Source organism: Tiliqua scincoides, chromosome 8 (assembly GCF_035046505.1).
Source record: "Tiliqua scincoides isolate rTilSci1 chromosome 8, rTilSci1.hap2, whole genome shotgun sequence".
In the NCBI taxonomy this organism is placed as follows: Eukaryota; Metazoa; Chordata; class Lepidosauria; order Squamata; family Scincidae; genus Tiliqua; species Tiliqua scincoides.
Window position 1 is genome coordinate 31,481,965 of NC_089828.1, and position 13,899 is coordinate 31,495,863.

Below are 13,899 nucleotides of genomic sequence, written 5' to 3' on the forward strand. Positions count from 1 at the left end.
TCAAGCACACAGGGAATTAAGCCCAGCCACAGCTTGGAGCAGGGTGGGAGGCTTTAATACCAGAAGATATAATATGTAAAAGCAATAGTGTCCGTGAAGAATTCAGACCCAGAAAATGTGAATGCATAGAATCAAAGGTTGATGTCGGGGGCGGGGGGGAAAGCAGAACATTTTAATTTATATATACAAAATTATCTCAAAACATGTGACTGTTCTCCCTGCTGAAAACTTCAGAGTTGAACTTCATTTTTCATTGGATGGTGTTGTTTCTTTTTTTCAGCGGGACACCAGCTCCACTTTTGGCATGGCAAGGGGGTGTGGGGGAGAGCATATGCCCCAGCAAGAACTAAAATCTCTTGTGGCACGTATAAAGACAAACAGAGCAGAGAGACGGAGCTGTTTACAGCTCGCTTCCTCCTGGGGCCCAGAAGGGAAAGGGAACGTCTGCGCTAGGATTCGTTCAGAGGCGGAGTGGGAGGGATGGCAGATAGCACCCTGATTTCTTCCCAGTTGCAAATGGGGGATAGTGCCTTCACAGGATCAGGAGACGTAAGGTCTCAGGTCTGTTTCTCAAGACAAAGTGCACAACAAGGCAGCCCATTCCTCTTGCTGCTTGCAAAAAGTCTGCTTCGGTTGTGTCCCCAACATGTCATCACGGAAAATTGGCAACAGAGTCCACATTGGCTGTTGGGCGGCTCCTTGTTCCGTTGTTGAATTTCGCTATGATTTATCACCGGATAGGACCTGAGAAAAGCAAGTATGTCAGATGTACAAGACTATCCTCTCGACAGACACATGAAGATTTTCCAATGGCCCTTGAGCTAGATCAGAATTTAGGATTCTTATATGGTTTAGGATCAGCATATCCCAAGGACCATTTTTTTCCCAGCTGAATTCTGCCCATATGCTAACATCCTCAGTTGGGTGGCTTCCCTGACACCCACCTCCCCCAGAGGCTCAGCTGGCAGAGATGTGGACCTGGGTCTTTCCCACAGCAGCACATAGCCTTGTATTCCCTTCCACAGACTCTCCCTTTCACTGTCTGCTTCCCAATTTATTCCAGGCCTGGCCAACCCTTTGTCTTTGTACTGCAAGCCAATCGCAGGTGCTGTTGCTCACTGCAATTCCCTTTTGTGCCTGAAGAGGGCTCCAGATCCCGAGCCCATCTAGCTTGCTTAGGCTCCAAGTTGCAACCATGCGATGAAAGGTTCAGATTCTAACATCCCTCAAAATGTGTGCCCTCTTGCATCAGGACCTCTCCCACCCTTTGTAGTCTGGCTGCAACAGATTTGGCATGAATTTGAACCTAGTCTCAGATAACACTATCTATAAATATAGCACAAATTATATTATTGTGCTATAATGTGGGGAAAAATATCACACAGCCCAATCCTGAGCTGCACTTGGGCCAGTGCAAGTCCCTTGTGCCAGCCCAGGAGGGTTGCAAATGTGCCATGTGTCATGTGTCAGCTAGGCCAGCACACAGAGTTGCACTGAACTGGAGAGGCTGGTATAAGCCTCCTTGCTGATGGAGGCTCTGAGTCTTGCATCGGCCAACGCAAGACTCTGGGATGGGGGGGAGGTGGGAGGGAGGCATTCTGGGGCAGGCGGTGAGTGGCCCTGGGGGCGTGCAAGTGGGGAGCAGGAGGTGGGTCTGGGATCCGGCAGTTATGCCAGATCCCAACCCCCATTCCCGGGGAGTTCAGAGCGACTTCAAGCCGTTCCGCTCTCCTTGGACTTGTGCCACCTCAGCAGGTGACGCAAGTCCAAGGAGACCCATAGGTGCAAGGGTGGCTTACCTGGAGGTAAGGGGAAGTTTTCCCTTACCTCTGGCTGAGCCGCTTTGGGCACCTATCCTGCGCTGGATACAACACAAGCCACTTGGCTTGCCTGTTCCAGCGCAGGATAGGATTGCTCCCTTAAAAAACAAGTTACTAGTTCTCAGCATTCTGATTAGGCTCACCTACCTACCTACAGAGCTGTCATTTTTACTACTTCAAAAACCTGAAAGAGGAAAAGAACCAACTCTCTTTTCGAATTTAGCCAAACTTCTGCACCTTTCTGCAACAAGCGATTGCCTGCACACACACTATCTGCTCGCCATAGGTGAGTAGCTGCTTACAATCCTATACTAACTGTTCCTGCAGGATTGCCCTCCCTCCTTCCCAGGAGGAGAAGTTGGAAGTCCTTACCTACCTGGTTCCGTGTTTTGTGTGACTTCTGCAGCGAGACCCGCCACTGGTCGTACATTTTGATGCTCAAATTGGCACAGCCGTAGGAGCAACCATGTTTCCGCATCCACCCAAAGAACTGTTTGAGCTCCCGGCGCAATGTGTTGTTGTGTTCTCCGCTCTTGGGCTCACAGACTCCGTGTGATCGTCCTGGGGAGCGGGGAGAAGAGAGACAGTTCAGGGTAAAGAATATCCCTTGTATAAGGAGTGTTTCTGTGAGAACCTCCATGTAGAAAGGCAGTTGCTTTCTGAATAGGTGCTGGAGATGAAGGCCACTGGACTGCAGTTCCCTTTGTGTTCTGCTGGTGCATTTAGGAACACAGAAATGTAAGCAAAGCTCTGCTGGATCACACCAGTGACCCATTTGGGCCAGCATCCTCCGGCAAAGTAGAATCTTCTGCAGCTCGCTGCTGTTTAGTTATCATAACCAAGTTGTTGATAGATCTGGCCTCCCTCATGGATTTGTCTAGTTCAGCAGTACTCAAACTTTTCAGTCTCCGGAGCCTTTTACACTCCTAAAAGGAGTCTTGGGGAGCCCCAGACATACCCAGCTGGCTCATGTGTGGTGTCTTGGGAAATCCCAGAGTGCCAGTGCATGCATGAGGTGGTGCAGCACCAAGCCCAATGCCAAACACCAGTGAAGAGCCAGAATAGGAGGGGAATGAAGGAGAGCCATGAACAGGAGAGGTGGGGAAGATGAGCAAGTTGGGCAGGGGACAGATGGCATCCACTTAGGGTATGCTTGTAGAGCCCCTGAAGGGGTTTCGGGGAGCCCCAGAGCTCCTGGGAGCACACTTGGAGAAACACGGATCTAGTTCTTTATGGGGACCGTTAAGCTTGTGGCTATCACCCCCTCATTTGACAGTGAGTCTGTTGTGCTAATTATCCGTTGTGAAGGACTTGCTTTTCCTTGATCTGAATCAAGCATTTATCACTTTCAGTATGTGTTTTGCCAAATCCCAATCCACTGGGCCTTGTAAACCAGTCCAATCAATCAGAGTTGCCAATAAGCCAAGTTACAGTCCAAAGTCAGGTTCCAGGTAGGTCAGTCCAATCCGTCAGGGTATCGAAATCAAAGTCCAAAGCCAAAGTCCAGTCACAATCCACAGTCTGATTCCCAATTCCATAAACGAAGTCAGTCAGTCTCCTCTCCTACCTCCAACCTGCACTCCTTCAAAACCCACCAACCCTTTCTGCCTCAGGTGCTCCTTATATCCCTGAGGGCCTTATTACCTTCCAGTGGCTGCAGCTGTGCAGCACACTCTGCTGGATGCCCAGGCCTTACCCTTAAAGGGGCCACTGCTGACACCACATCTACCTCCTCGACAATTCTTCCGCAATTCCAATACATTCCACCCCTTGGTGTCACAGTGGTCCCCTTTATCAATTGTCCATTGTTTTCTTTCTTGGGCCATCCACCCCTTGGTCTGCCTCATGCTGGTTTTCCATGCTGGTTGCTGAAGCTCCCATACAGTCAAGTCCCATTCTATCCATCTCTGATCTCAATCTGTCCATGTCATGCCCCATCCCAGAGGGGAGCTTATCAATTCCAGTGGTCCTGCAGTTAAGTCCAGAGGCCATCCTATTAATTGCAGGCATGCTGGCTCCTCCACCTCCATCTGTTCCCCTCTCTAGGGCATCCCCAAAACTATGAGGCATTCCCATTCCATTTCTTGGGCAGTCTCTTTCAAACCCCCCTCCAGCGGCAAAGCCCATTTTATTCATCCTGCCAAGCTCCATTGTAGGAGGATAATGGCCCAAACTCTCCATGCCATGGAAAGGTCCTTCCATTCCTCCCATTTTGTTCATCCTAAAATCCAAGCCTTCCATACCTTTTGTTCCAGGTCCCAAGTTGCCTATCCCCAGGCCCTTGGTCAAGTGGTTTGCATTAATAGGTCTCCCTCTTGGTCCCAGCCCTATACCAATGCCCCCAAGTCCATGAGGAAGCTGCTGGGGTTGCTCTGGAGGGGAGCAGTCTCTGTTTGGTAAGGCTCGTACATCCATCTTCACGTGCATCTGTCTACCAAACAGCAACTGTCCATTGAACATGGAGATGGCCTGGACAGCTTCAATTACTTGCTCAAAAGTGACAGTGCCAATCCCTCGACTTCTGCCATCTTTATCTTTAAAAATGTCTGCACGGACAACCACATCAGCCATGCTGAACACATCCTTCAGTTTCTTCCAGCCAACTTTGTACTTCAAATTGGCAACAAACACAGTGCTTCCCAATCTGCCAGCCTGAAAAGAGTCAAAGAGGCCCTCTTTGCTGCTCCTGCAGCCCCACCCCTTTATCTCCAGTCCAGACCGGCACTTCCATTCAACCAGGCGTCCTGCCTGTGCCTTATACAGGCTCTCTGCAGCCTTAATATCTTTGTGGGCATTTGCAAAGGCCTTCACATATGTGAGATTTTTCTCTCTTTCAATGAAAATTAGCCCTTTTAACTTGGCAACTTTCTCTCTCAGAATTCTCTTCTCCACATCCTCCCCACCTGACCCCCTGAGCCTTTTCAGGGAAAGGATGCCATATTTAATGAGTTCTCCCATATACTGCACCGTCTGGAAAATGGTCCAAAGAATGCTCAAAGTAGCCCAGACATTCCATAATAGGGCAGGAGCATTTGCTTTCCATACAGCAAGGTCCAGGGCCTCCCAGATCCGCCAGAGATCCATTTGCTTTGCTCTCTTGTTACACAAGGGGATACTAATTGCCTTGGGCTTGTACCCCACTTCTGGCACCAATTGTTTTGCCAAATCCCAATCCACTGGGCCTTGTAAACCTGTCCAATCAATCAGAGTTGCCAATAAGCCAAGTTACAGTCCAAAGTCAGGTTCCAGGTAGGTCAGTCCAATCCGTCAGGTTATCCAAATCAAAGTCCAAAGCCAAAGTCCAGTCACAATCCACAGTCTGATTCCCAATTCCATAAACGAAGTCAGTCAGTCTCCTCTCCTACCTCCAACCTGCACTCCTTCAAAACCCACCAACCCTTTCTGCCTCAGGTGCTCCTTATATCCCTGAGGGCCTTATTACCTTCCAGTGGCTGCAGCTGTGCAGCACACTCTGCTGGATGCCCAGGCCTTACCCTTAAAGGGGCCACTGCTGACACCACATCTACCTCCTCGACAGTTCTTCCGCAATTCCAATACAGTATGTGACCCCTGCACCCCACCCAGGTTCTAGTATTAGGCAAGAGGGTGAAAAATGTTTCTGTATTTAGTCCTTCCCCATAGTTCACAATTATATAAACCATGTCCTTTTCCCCGATCCCTGCATAATTTGAAATGGCATTATCGTTGGAAGCAGATTGCTGGGCTCAGGGTACCTGTGGCCTCATCCAGCAAGGCAGCTTGTATGTTAGGTCTTTCAGTAGGAACCATCTATGACAGCTAACTATTGAACCTCCATAGTCAGGAGAAGCATACCTCTAAATGGTAAATGCTGCAGGGAAGGGCAAATGAGGGGAAAGCTTTTGGATTTATGCCCTGCTTGTGGACTTCTTGTGGGCTTCCTGAATTGCCTGTTTGGCCTGTGATAGAAACAGAATGCTGGGTAGATGAAGCTTTGGTCTTCTCCAGGAGGAGAAGTAGTCTGCTAAAAAATGGCCAAACCCTAAAAGCTTTTATCTTTTCAGAAAAGAAAAGAAAAAATCCCTTCTTGGTTTGCTTGTTGATCATTTTTTAAAATACAAAAACACGTAGTTTATCTGCTTTCACTTCATTTTTTCCCCTACTAAACCAGCTGGGTTACTTTCCTGCCTCAACCCAGTTGCTAAGCCAACGGGCTGATATTAAGGTCATCTGCATTTTTAAATGTACCGTTAAATGTGTTTTCTTTAGAAAAGGTGGCAAATCAACACCACCCATTCCCTATTTCCCCCCTTGTGGGTTCCAAAAGCCAGGGTGGAGATGGATGATGTTATACACAGACTGGCTCGAGGGGGGGGGGGTCAAGAGAGAGCTGGCGCAGATATCAGGGCCCTTCCAGCTGGGAAATAAGACCTCCAGCCTAGCTCCAGAGCAAGAAATCCAGGTGCCGGGCATACAAAGAGGTTAGGATGTCTCCCAGGGCCTTTTTCTTCCTTCCCCGAAGGCAGTGCAGGTCTGAATCAGTTTCTGAGGTCTGAGGTCTGCTCAGATTTCTGGAGTGAGGGGAGGCAGCGGCCCCAAACAGCAAGCTGGAAGGACGCCCAAAAAAAGAACGCCAAGAGAACAGCCAGCCCGCACACCTGGTGGAGGGAGCACAGGCCCCGCTGTTGGATCTTTGGCGCTCCTCGCAGAGCCCGGACAGCTGAGGAACGCACCACGGGCTGGGTCCTCGGAAGTCATAAATGGGCCATTTCCCCACATTGGGTTTCTAAGACTCCCTCGACTTCTGACACCTTTCCACATTCTTGCAATTTGTCTCCATGTCATTATCTCCATATATCAAGGATATTGGCAAGATGAACCAATTAAAGCTCTTTAAAAAATTAATTAAAAGACATTCCTTACTAATTGCACAGTCTACTTTTTGTAATTAAAAAAAAAACACATTCATTATTTTAATATGGCAACTGTGTGTGACTGGTGCCATCTTAGAAGAGGCAGTCCTGCTTCTCTTTCACATTGGACGGAATGCCTCTTCTACAAGACAGCATATCCACACACCATTGAAAAACAGTTGGCTCTTCTTTCTCTCTTTGCAATTATTACTTTAGTCATAAGCAAACTCATGCATATTGAATTGATGAAACCCCATTTGGTTGATCAATGACCCTTTCTTTTCATCATGGGAGGGACCACGTATATACATCACACTCACCATTCCGAGGTGTGGAAGCTGCTGTGGGGTTGCTCCAGTCACTCCAAATGCCAGCCTTCTTGGAGCCATAGATGCCAAATGGGTTGCACCTCACTTGGACAAAATAGACGGTGCCAGGCCTCAGCCCTGCCAGTCGACAGGATGTCTGATTGCCCACGTTGTCAACAACCTTTTGAGGGGGAAAAGAGAACTTGAATCAAGGTCCTCCATGTGCTACGTACCCCTGAGACTGTTGCAGAAGGTGGCTGCAGGATGCCAGTGCCACACCCTTAATAGAGTCAAATATGCTTAGCCTGGAGAAGAGGAGGCTGAGAGAAATGGTAGCCTTTGTCAGGCTTCTGTAGGGTGGTCATGCACAAGAAGGACTTCCTCTCTGGCTCCTGAGGGCAGAACTAGGACCAGTGAATTAAAATGACAGGGAAGGAGATTTAAGCTAGACTTGAGGAGGAGTGTAAGAGCTGTCCAGCGCTGGAACAGTCTGCCTCATGAGCCTGTGGGCTCATTGGAGGTTTCCAAGCAGAGGGTGAATGATCACTTCTCAGGGAAGCTGTAGCAGTTGCCTGTACTGAGTAGAGTGGTGGTGGATCAGAAGGCCTCCAAAGTCCCTTCCAACTCTAACATTCTAACCCAGAATCCTCCTGGGGCTGGGAATCCAATCCTGAAGACAAAAATCCAAAACGGCAGCCCAAATAGGATAAACAATTGGCTGTCTTGGGTTCCCTTAAACTTCGGCATGGTAGAGTTGCCCACAAGGTTCCCATCGAGGTTCCTTAGCCCTCATATCACATGCATGTTCCCTCCCCATCGGACACACGAACGAAGGAGGACTCACCTTCCACTCTGAGCTGTCCTCCACTCGGTACTGGATCTGATATTTGGCCTGGAAGAGAAAGTCCTTAAGGGCAGGAGGCGCACTCCACCGGACACTCAGTTGGTCCTCCAGGTCTCCAACACGGCTTACATGGACATCCAGGGGTGGGTCCGTTGTGACTGTTTGGTAAATGAATGGGGGCCAAGGAGGGAGTTAAATGGGGCCAAGGAGGGAGTGCACTGCTTCAGTATTAACTCAGAGAAACAGTTATTAAAAATAACCAGCAAGCAAAATCAGCATTTATATATGCAAATCATTGTTTGATATCATGACCAACCAGTAGTAATGGGCAAATTTTCCCTGGCTTGATTCAGAATTGGCTCAATAATGATAAGCTTCCTCAGTATCCATTCGGGAATAAAAAAGTTTTCTCAAGGTTCTCTCCTGGCTGCTGTGCTAGCCCCCCATGCATGCACCTTATCCATTTGCCTTCTGAGAATTGTCACAGAGTTGCAACAGAGTTCTGCAGGGTCTCTGCATCAGAAATCATTGAATCACACCTGGTGCAGCAAGAGAAAGACCGACCCATTCACCACCCATGCTGATGGAAAGAAGGCGAGGCCTGGCCAGTAAATTATGCAAACACTCTGCAGACAGTCTTTTCTCTGAGTGGGGGCTTTGGTCTTTAATGATTTCTCCCCCTCACAATGCTCCAGCCACAGTTAGGGAATTACTGGTTCAGAAAGCTGTAGTCTTGGCTACAGGGTTTCCATCACAGATGAAAAAGGCAGATTATTGTGGTGTGGCTTCCTTGCCTTATATGGGAGTGATCTTCCTTCTCCAGGCATGGGACCCATCTATCCATCTCCATCTATTAATCTGCCTATGGGGTACCCCTTTCCCATCCCACCCCTCCATCCACCAGCCCCTCTCAGCTAGTGTAAGAGAGATTTGACCTTGGTAGCAGGCCAAGCAGAAAGGGAAAGGGTTAAGAAGGAGCAGATGTCTGGAAGGAACAAGCAAAAAAACAAAAAAAGAAAAGTCTAGGAGAACTATCCTAATTAGATTAAGAGCAATTCTGCTCACATATAATCCATTTCCTGCTTTCTCCCTCCTCTCTGGGATGCAACAAACATCCCTGTTCCTTTCCAGACCTCTCATGCATGTTTCCTGGCTCTGCAGATGAGGTTGTTGGATCCCCTGTGTGTGATGTCACAGATGACTGGCGGTGACATCACAGCCTGAGATTTGCAGTAAAATAGCTGGAACATAAAAAACCAGGGGTGGGGGCCCCAAACTGAATGTTTTTACTTTTCAGTGTTTTTCCATCTTATTTTCCATAAGATGTTGATGCATTCATTTTTTTAAGATGCTTAACAACACCGGGGGGGGGGGACTTCATTCATGTGCTGTAGAATTGTGGCCATTTGTAACAAGTCAATAAAGAGCAGAAGCTGGCTTCCTTTTGATAGACAAAGGCTGCAATCCAAACCACACTTTCCTGAGACTAAGCCCCATTGAACAATATAGGAGTTACTTCTGATCAGACCTGGTTAGGATTGTGCTCAAATTCATTGATAGGTCTTTCTGTGGCTATTTGCCCTTAAAGCTGCATGGAACCTCCATTTTCAGAGACAGTCAGCCTCTGGTAGATACTGGGGACAAACAATACTGGGTTATGGCCTTCATGAGAGTTCACAAGACCAGGAGAGTTCAGTGTGTGGCTGCATATGCTCAGAGAGCAGGAAGGCTAGGGAACGCAAAAGAAGCTGACCTGAATTCATTTGGCTGGTAAGCACTGGTACCAACCCAATTGTTTGACCTTCAAGCCTCTGGATGAGGTTAGTGTTGCAATGCATTGTTTAGTGTGATTCTAAAAGTGTTCACTGGGGCTTTGCATGTCACTCATTGCATTCCTGCTTCTGATGCCTTCTGGTGTGATCTTCTGTCTTGCATCAAGCTCATCGCAACTTAGAGCTGGTTCAATTTTCAGTTCTGATTCTTACTTTCCCCAGAAGGTCTCCTCTTCTTTGGTTGGAATATGCTCCAATCGTCCCCTCTGTTGATCAGTGATAGTCCCTTTTTTTTCTGAGTCACGCCCTTGATAAAATGCTGTATCCATTATGCCTTGCACAGGGAGGGTGGGGAGTGCCTTATAAAAATACGCATTTCCCCGGGTCTAGGATCAGGATTCTGAATTAAACTTTCATACATTTAATTTAAATAAGGAAACTGTTATGGTCCGTGTGGGAACAGACTCAACTTTGGAAGCCAGTGAAGGAGAGGCTATTGCAGCATAAATGTACAGCAGATGGAAAAGCAACTTCAGCAAATTGAAACAATGAGGGAGAGGCTAGAGATGTTCTCTTTGGTGTCAGAAGTGAATGCTACAAGCACAGAACAACATCCCCATTTTCATCCGTGAAATGCTGCATCAGAACTGTTTGTTGTCCTGTGGCTGATGTTGTCTCTTCCCCTGCCTGATTCTTTAAGCAAAAATTGGAGCAGCAACAGATACTGAATGAAAATTTGGTTGGGACAGTTCACATGTGCAGCTATAGACGGATAATGGGCTCATAAATGCTTTACAGTGAGGTGATAGTGTTCTGGGGCAATAGAAAGGACTGTGCAACTTCAGACCATGGGTGGAGGAATCACATATTTTAGTGTTCCCCCAAGTGGGGAACTCCCTGCAAGTAGAAAGTTAGCACAGCAGGAAATAAGCAGATCTTGAACTCTCTCCCTCACTTTTTTTAGTTTTCTAGGAGGTTATTTTTTCTAATATAGGAAGTATTTCAAAATGCAGAGTAAGGCCCATAGGTTGGTGCTAGAGCATAGGAGCTGGATGCAGAAGCTTGCAAGTTCAATCCTCAGGATATCTAAAGGATCTCAGGTAACAGGGCAGGAAAAAATGCTGTTTGAAATGTGGAGAGCCATTGTCCATCAGACAATACTAAGCCAGACAGTCTGATGGTCTTACTTGGATAGAGTGCAGCTTCCTATGTTCACTGGCTTCCCTGACTTGCAGCCTGGAAGTCTTTTCTAACACCTGCTTCTGCTGCATGTGCTCAGGCTCAAATGTAAATGGGTTCTGTCTCATGAAAATTCTTTCTGCAAAATTTGGACCTGTGATGTCCCATTCACACAGGCACATCACTGACGATGGATCATGCTTCATTAAGTGATGAAGGGGCAGGTGATGAATCAGAGCTTACAAATTTGCAGTGGAAAGTGGAGAGAAGTGGGAATTGAGCCTTACCCACATCAACAATGTCTAGCATGACCACATCAGACACAGCCACTCCAAGCCGGTTGGAAGCCTCGACCCAGATCTCATAGGGGGTGAAAAGTGCCAGGTCTTTGGGAATGTGGCAGGAATATGGTCCAGCAGTGTGATATTCCCGGCACGTGTTGTCACGCCCGTACCACCTAGAAAGCAAACGCTAGGATTAGCCCCACAACCCATCCAATTTGGGATGCTGCTGCCCATCTTCCAGGGTTCCAAACTGGCCTGGATCCTCAGGGGATCACCAAGTCCTTCAAAAGGAACTCCCCACTTTTCCTTCCCTAGTTGGAGCCTAGTTTATGGCCAGTCCATCTATCACAGAGAGAAACTATCCTGAAAATCCAACTCCAGGGAAACAGAGCAAAGATAAGAAAATATTAGGGACCCTCAGCCACTTAGAACATAAGAACAGCCCCACTGGATCAGGCCATAGGCTCATTTACGTAGTCGTTCCTGTATCTCACAGCGGCCCACCAAATGCCCCAGGGAGCACACCAGATAACAAGAGACCTCATCCTGGTGCCCTCCCTTGCATCTGGCATTCTGACATAACCCATTTCTAAAATCAGGAGGTTGCGCATACACATCATGGCTTGTACCCCGTAATGGATTTTTCCTCCAGAAACTTGTCCAATCCCTTTTTAAAGGCGTCCAGGCTAGATGCCAGCACCACTTGGCTAAAAGGAACCTCTAAGTTTAGAGGCCGCGTGCTTCTGAATACCAGGTGCTGGGTTGGTGGTGGCAAACAACAGGAGAGGTTTGCTGCCTTCATGCCCTACCTATGGGCTTCCTCTGAACACTGCTAAGGCTCTTTCCACAAACAACCACATATCTTGGGGGTGGGGGGGGAGATCTCACCAAGTGACACTACTCCTCAGCTTGCCCCCGTAAGGCCTTACCTCAGTTTGTACTTGAGAGTATAATTGGTGTGTAGGTATGTCTCGCCCTCTGTGCCAGGTGCCCATCTGCAGGTGAGATCCTTCAGGTTCTTGGACCAGCAAGAGATGTTGGTGGGTTTCTCTGGGGGGACTAGAGGATGTAAATATAAAGCAGAAGTAATCAGAGCGTGCCGCTGACAAGGGAACACGAATACCCAACCCATGAATCAAACAGTTTGGTTTCTAAAATAGCTTCTTTTGGCAAGGAGATGTTTAAATGCTGCCCTTTGGGTAACAACTATCGGGACCGAGGGATGGGAGAGAAGTTTGCCGTTCCCAGCCCAAGTTTCCATCTTCTGAGAAACTGGCGGAGAGAATCTTAAAAATAGCCTGCGATAAAAATCTTACGAATATTGATTTGGACAACTGTAATTTTGTAGAACATAGCCAAAATAGCTTTTTGCTTGGAAAATAAGCTCTTGTTGACTACAACGGCATGCCTCCTTAAAAAAAACAAAAAAAACCCTCTCCAGAGGCCCAAAATGTTTATCGGTGAAAGGTCTTGGAGGTTGGCAGAAGAGATGGAAAGACAGAGATGTTAAAAGTACAAATGACTGTTTTGCATTAAGGGTCACAGCGAAGAAGCAGTAAAGCAGAGCCTACATGCCTACAAGGCAGCGATATAGGACAGACTGCTCTAAGCAGGTGCTGTCACCGCAAGGGGATCAACTGCTGGCAATGGCTCAGTAGGTACCATAAGTGTGACTTTGCACACCTCTCAAGGAGGTGTTTTACCAGCAATTACTCTATGCTCCAAAAGAGAACAATTTAAATCATGTGGCCATGTGTTTCTGCATCAGCCACTCTAGGAATTGCCACATCATCCGTCAAAGCGCATGAGCTTTTGTGCAAGTCTCTGGCAAGTTCCTTTTCTGAGATGGATGTGCCATATTATGTCCACACCAAGAAAAGTGAAATTCCACTCGCTGTATACCGCAGCTACAGAGATTATTGCAATATGATGCAATGCATGCAATGAACCCACCCTATTTGCATGCGTTGTACTATGTTGTATAAATCATTCTGCTTCTGTTCATCATGGGGTAGCACAAAGTCTCATGTTGCAAGAAGTCTCATTATGCTGCTCAAAGTCTCCCAACATGCCCCCAACTACTGGAAATCTTATTTAATCACAAGTTCTTCTCACCACCTTCCAAGTCTGTCATTGAAATCATGAGGGCTAGAACCTTGGCACTTAAGCCAATTCTGCCCAATGTTGCATATATGCAACAGGGACCAAATATGTACCCCTGTAGGCTGGGCAAAATGGGTTAAAAAATTCCTTGGCAGCCCAATTCTAACTTGCTCTGGAACAGGCAGGCCAGCAGGCTTGTATTGTATCCTGTGCAAGTTTCAGGCTGTCTGATGTTTGGCCTGAGGCAAGAGGAAACTTTTCTCCTTACCCTGGGGAAAGCCACAGCAGCCCCAATGGGTCTACTCAGATCTACGCCATCCAAAGAGTTGGCGCAAATCAGAGCAGCCCAGGACTGCCACGGGCTGCCTGGGAATGGGGCTAGGATCCGGCATAACTGCCAGATCCTGGCCCCACCTCCTGCTCCCTGCCCGCCTCCAGGAATGTCTGCCGCCTGCCCTCCCCCTGCCCTGCCCTGAAGTGCCTCCCTCTAACCTCCTCCTCGCCCCCCCAACCCCTGTGCCAGCCTAGCTCGGCTGATGCAAACTCACCCGGCCTGAGACCTGTGTTGGTGTGGGGAGACCAGCACACGTCCATGCATCAGCCTATCTCCCTGAACAGTGGCATGAAAGTGCTTTATGGCACTTTCACAACACACTTTGGCCAGCGCAAATGACTTGCGCCGAAGGGGCGCTCAGGA

The 13,899-nt window shown here is 47.9% G+C and overlaps 1 protein-coding gene across 2 annotated transcripts in view; it reads right to left on the minus strand.

The window, feature by feature from the left end:
- Nucleotides 1–151: 151 nt before the first annotated feature.
- CRLF1 (cytokine receptor like factor 1) overlaps nt 152–13,899 on the minus strand; it is a 33,424-nt gene continuing 19,676 nt past the window's right edge. The window contains exons 3-8 of one of the 2 annotated variants that reach the window (XM_066636002.1): nt 12,029–12,158; nt 11,103–11,272; nt 7,865–8,022; nt 7,033–7,201; nt 2,197–2,381; nt 152–744 (exon numbers count right to left, since the gene is read on the minus strand). In XM_066636002.1, the coding sequence (XP_066492099.1) occupies nt 721–744; nt 2,197–2,381; nt 7,033–7,201; nt 7,865–8,022; nt 11,103–11,272; nt 12,029–12,158 (836 nt within the window). In that variant the 3' untranslated portion in view covers nt 152–720. Of the gene's footprint in view, nt 745–2,192; nt 2,382–7,032; nt 7,202–7,864; nt 8,023–11,102; nt 11,273–12,028; nt 12,159–13,899 lie in introns of both variants that reach the window. The other variant, XM_066636003.1, reaches the window with a different exon arrangement.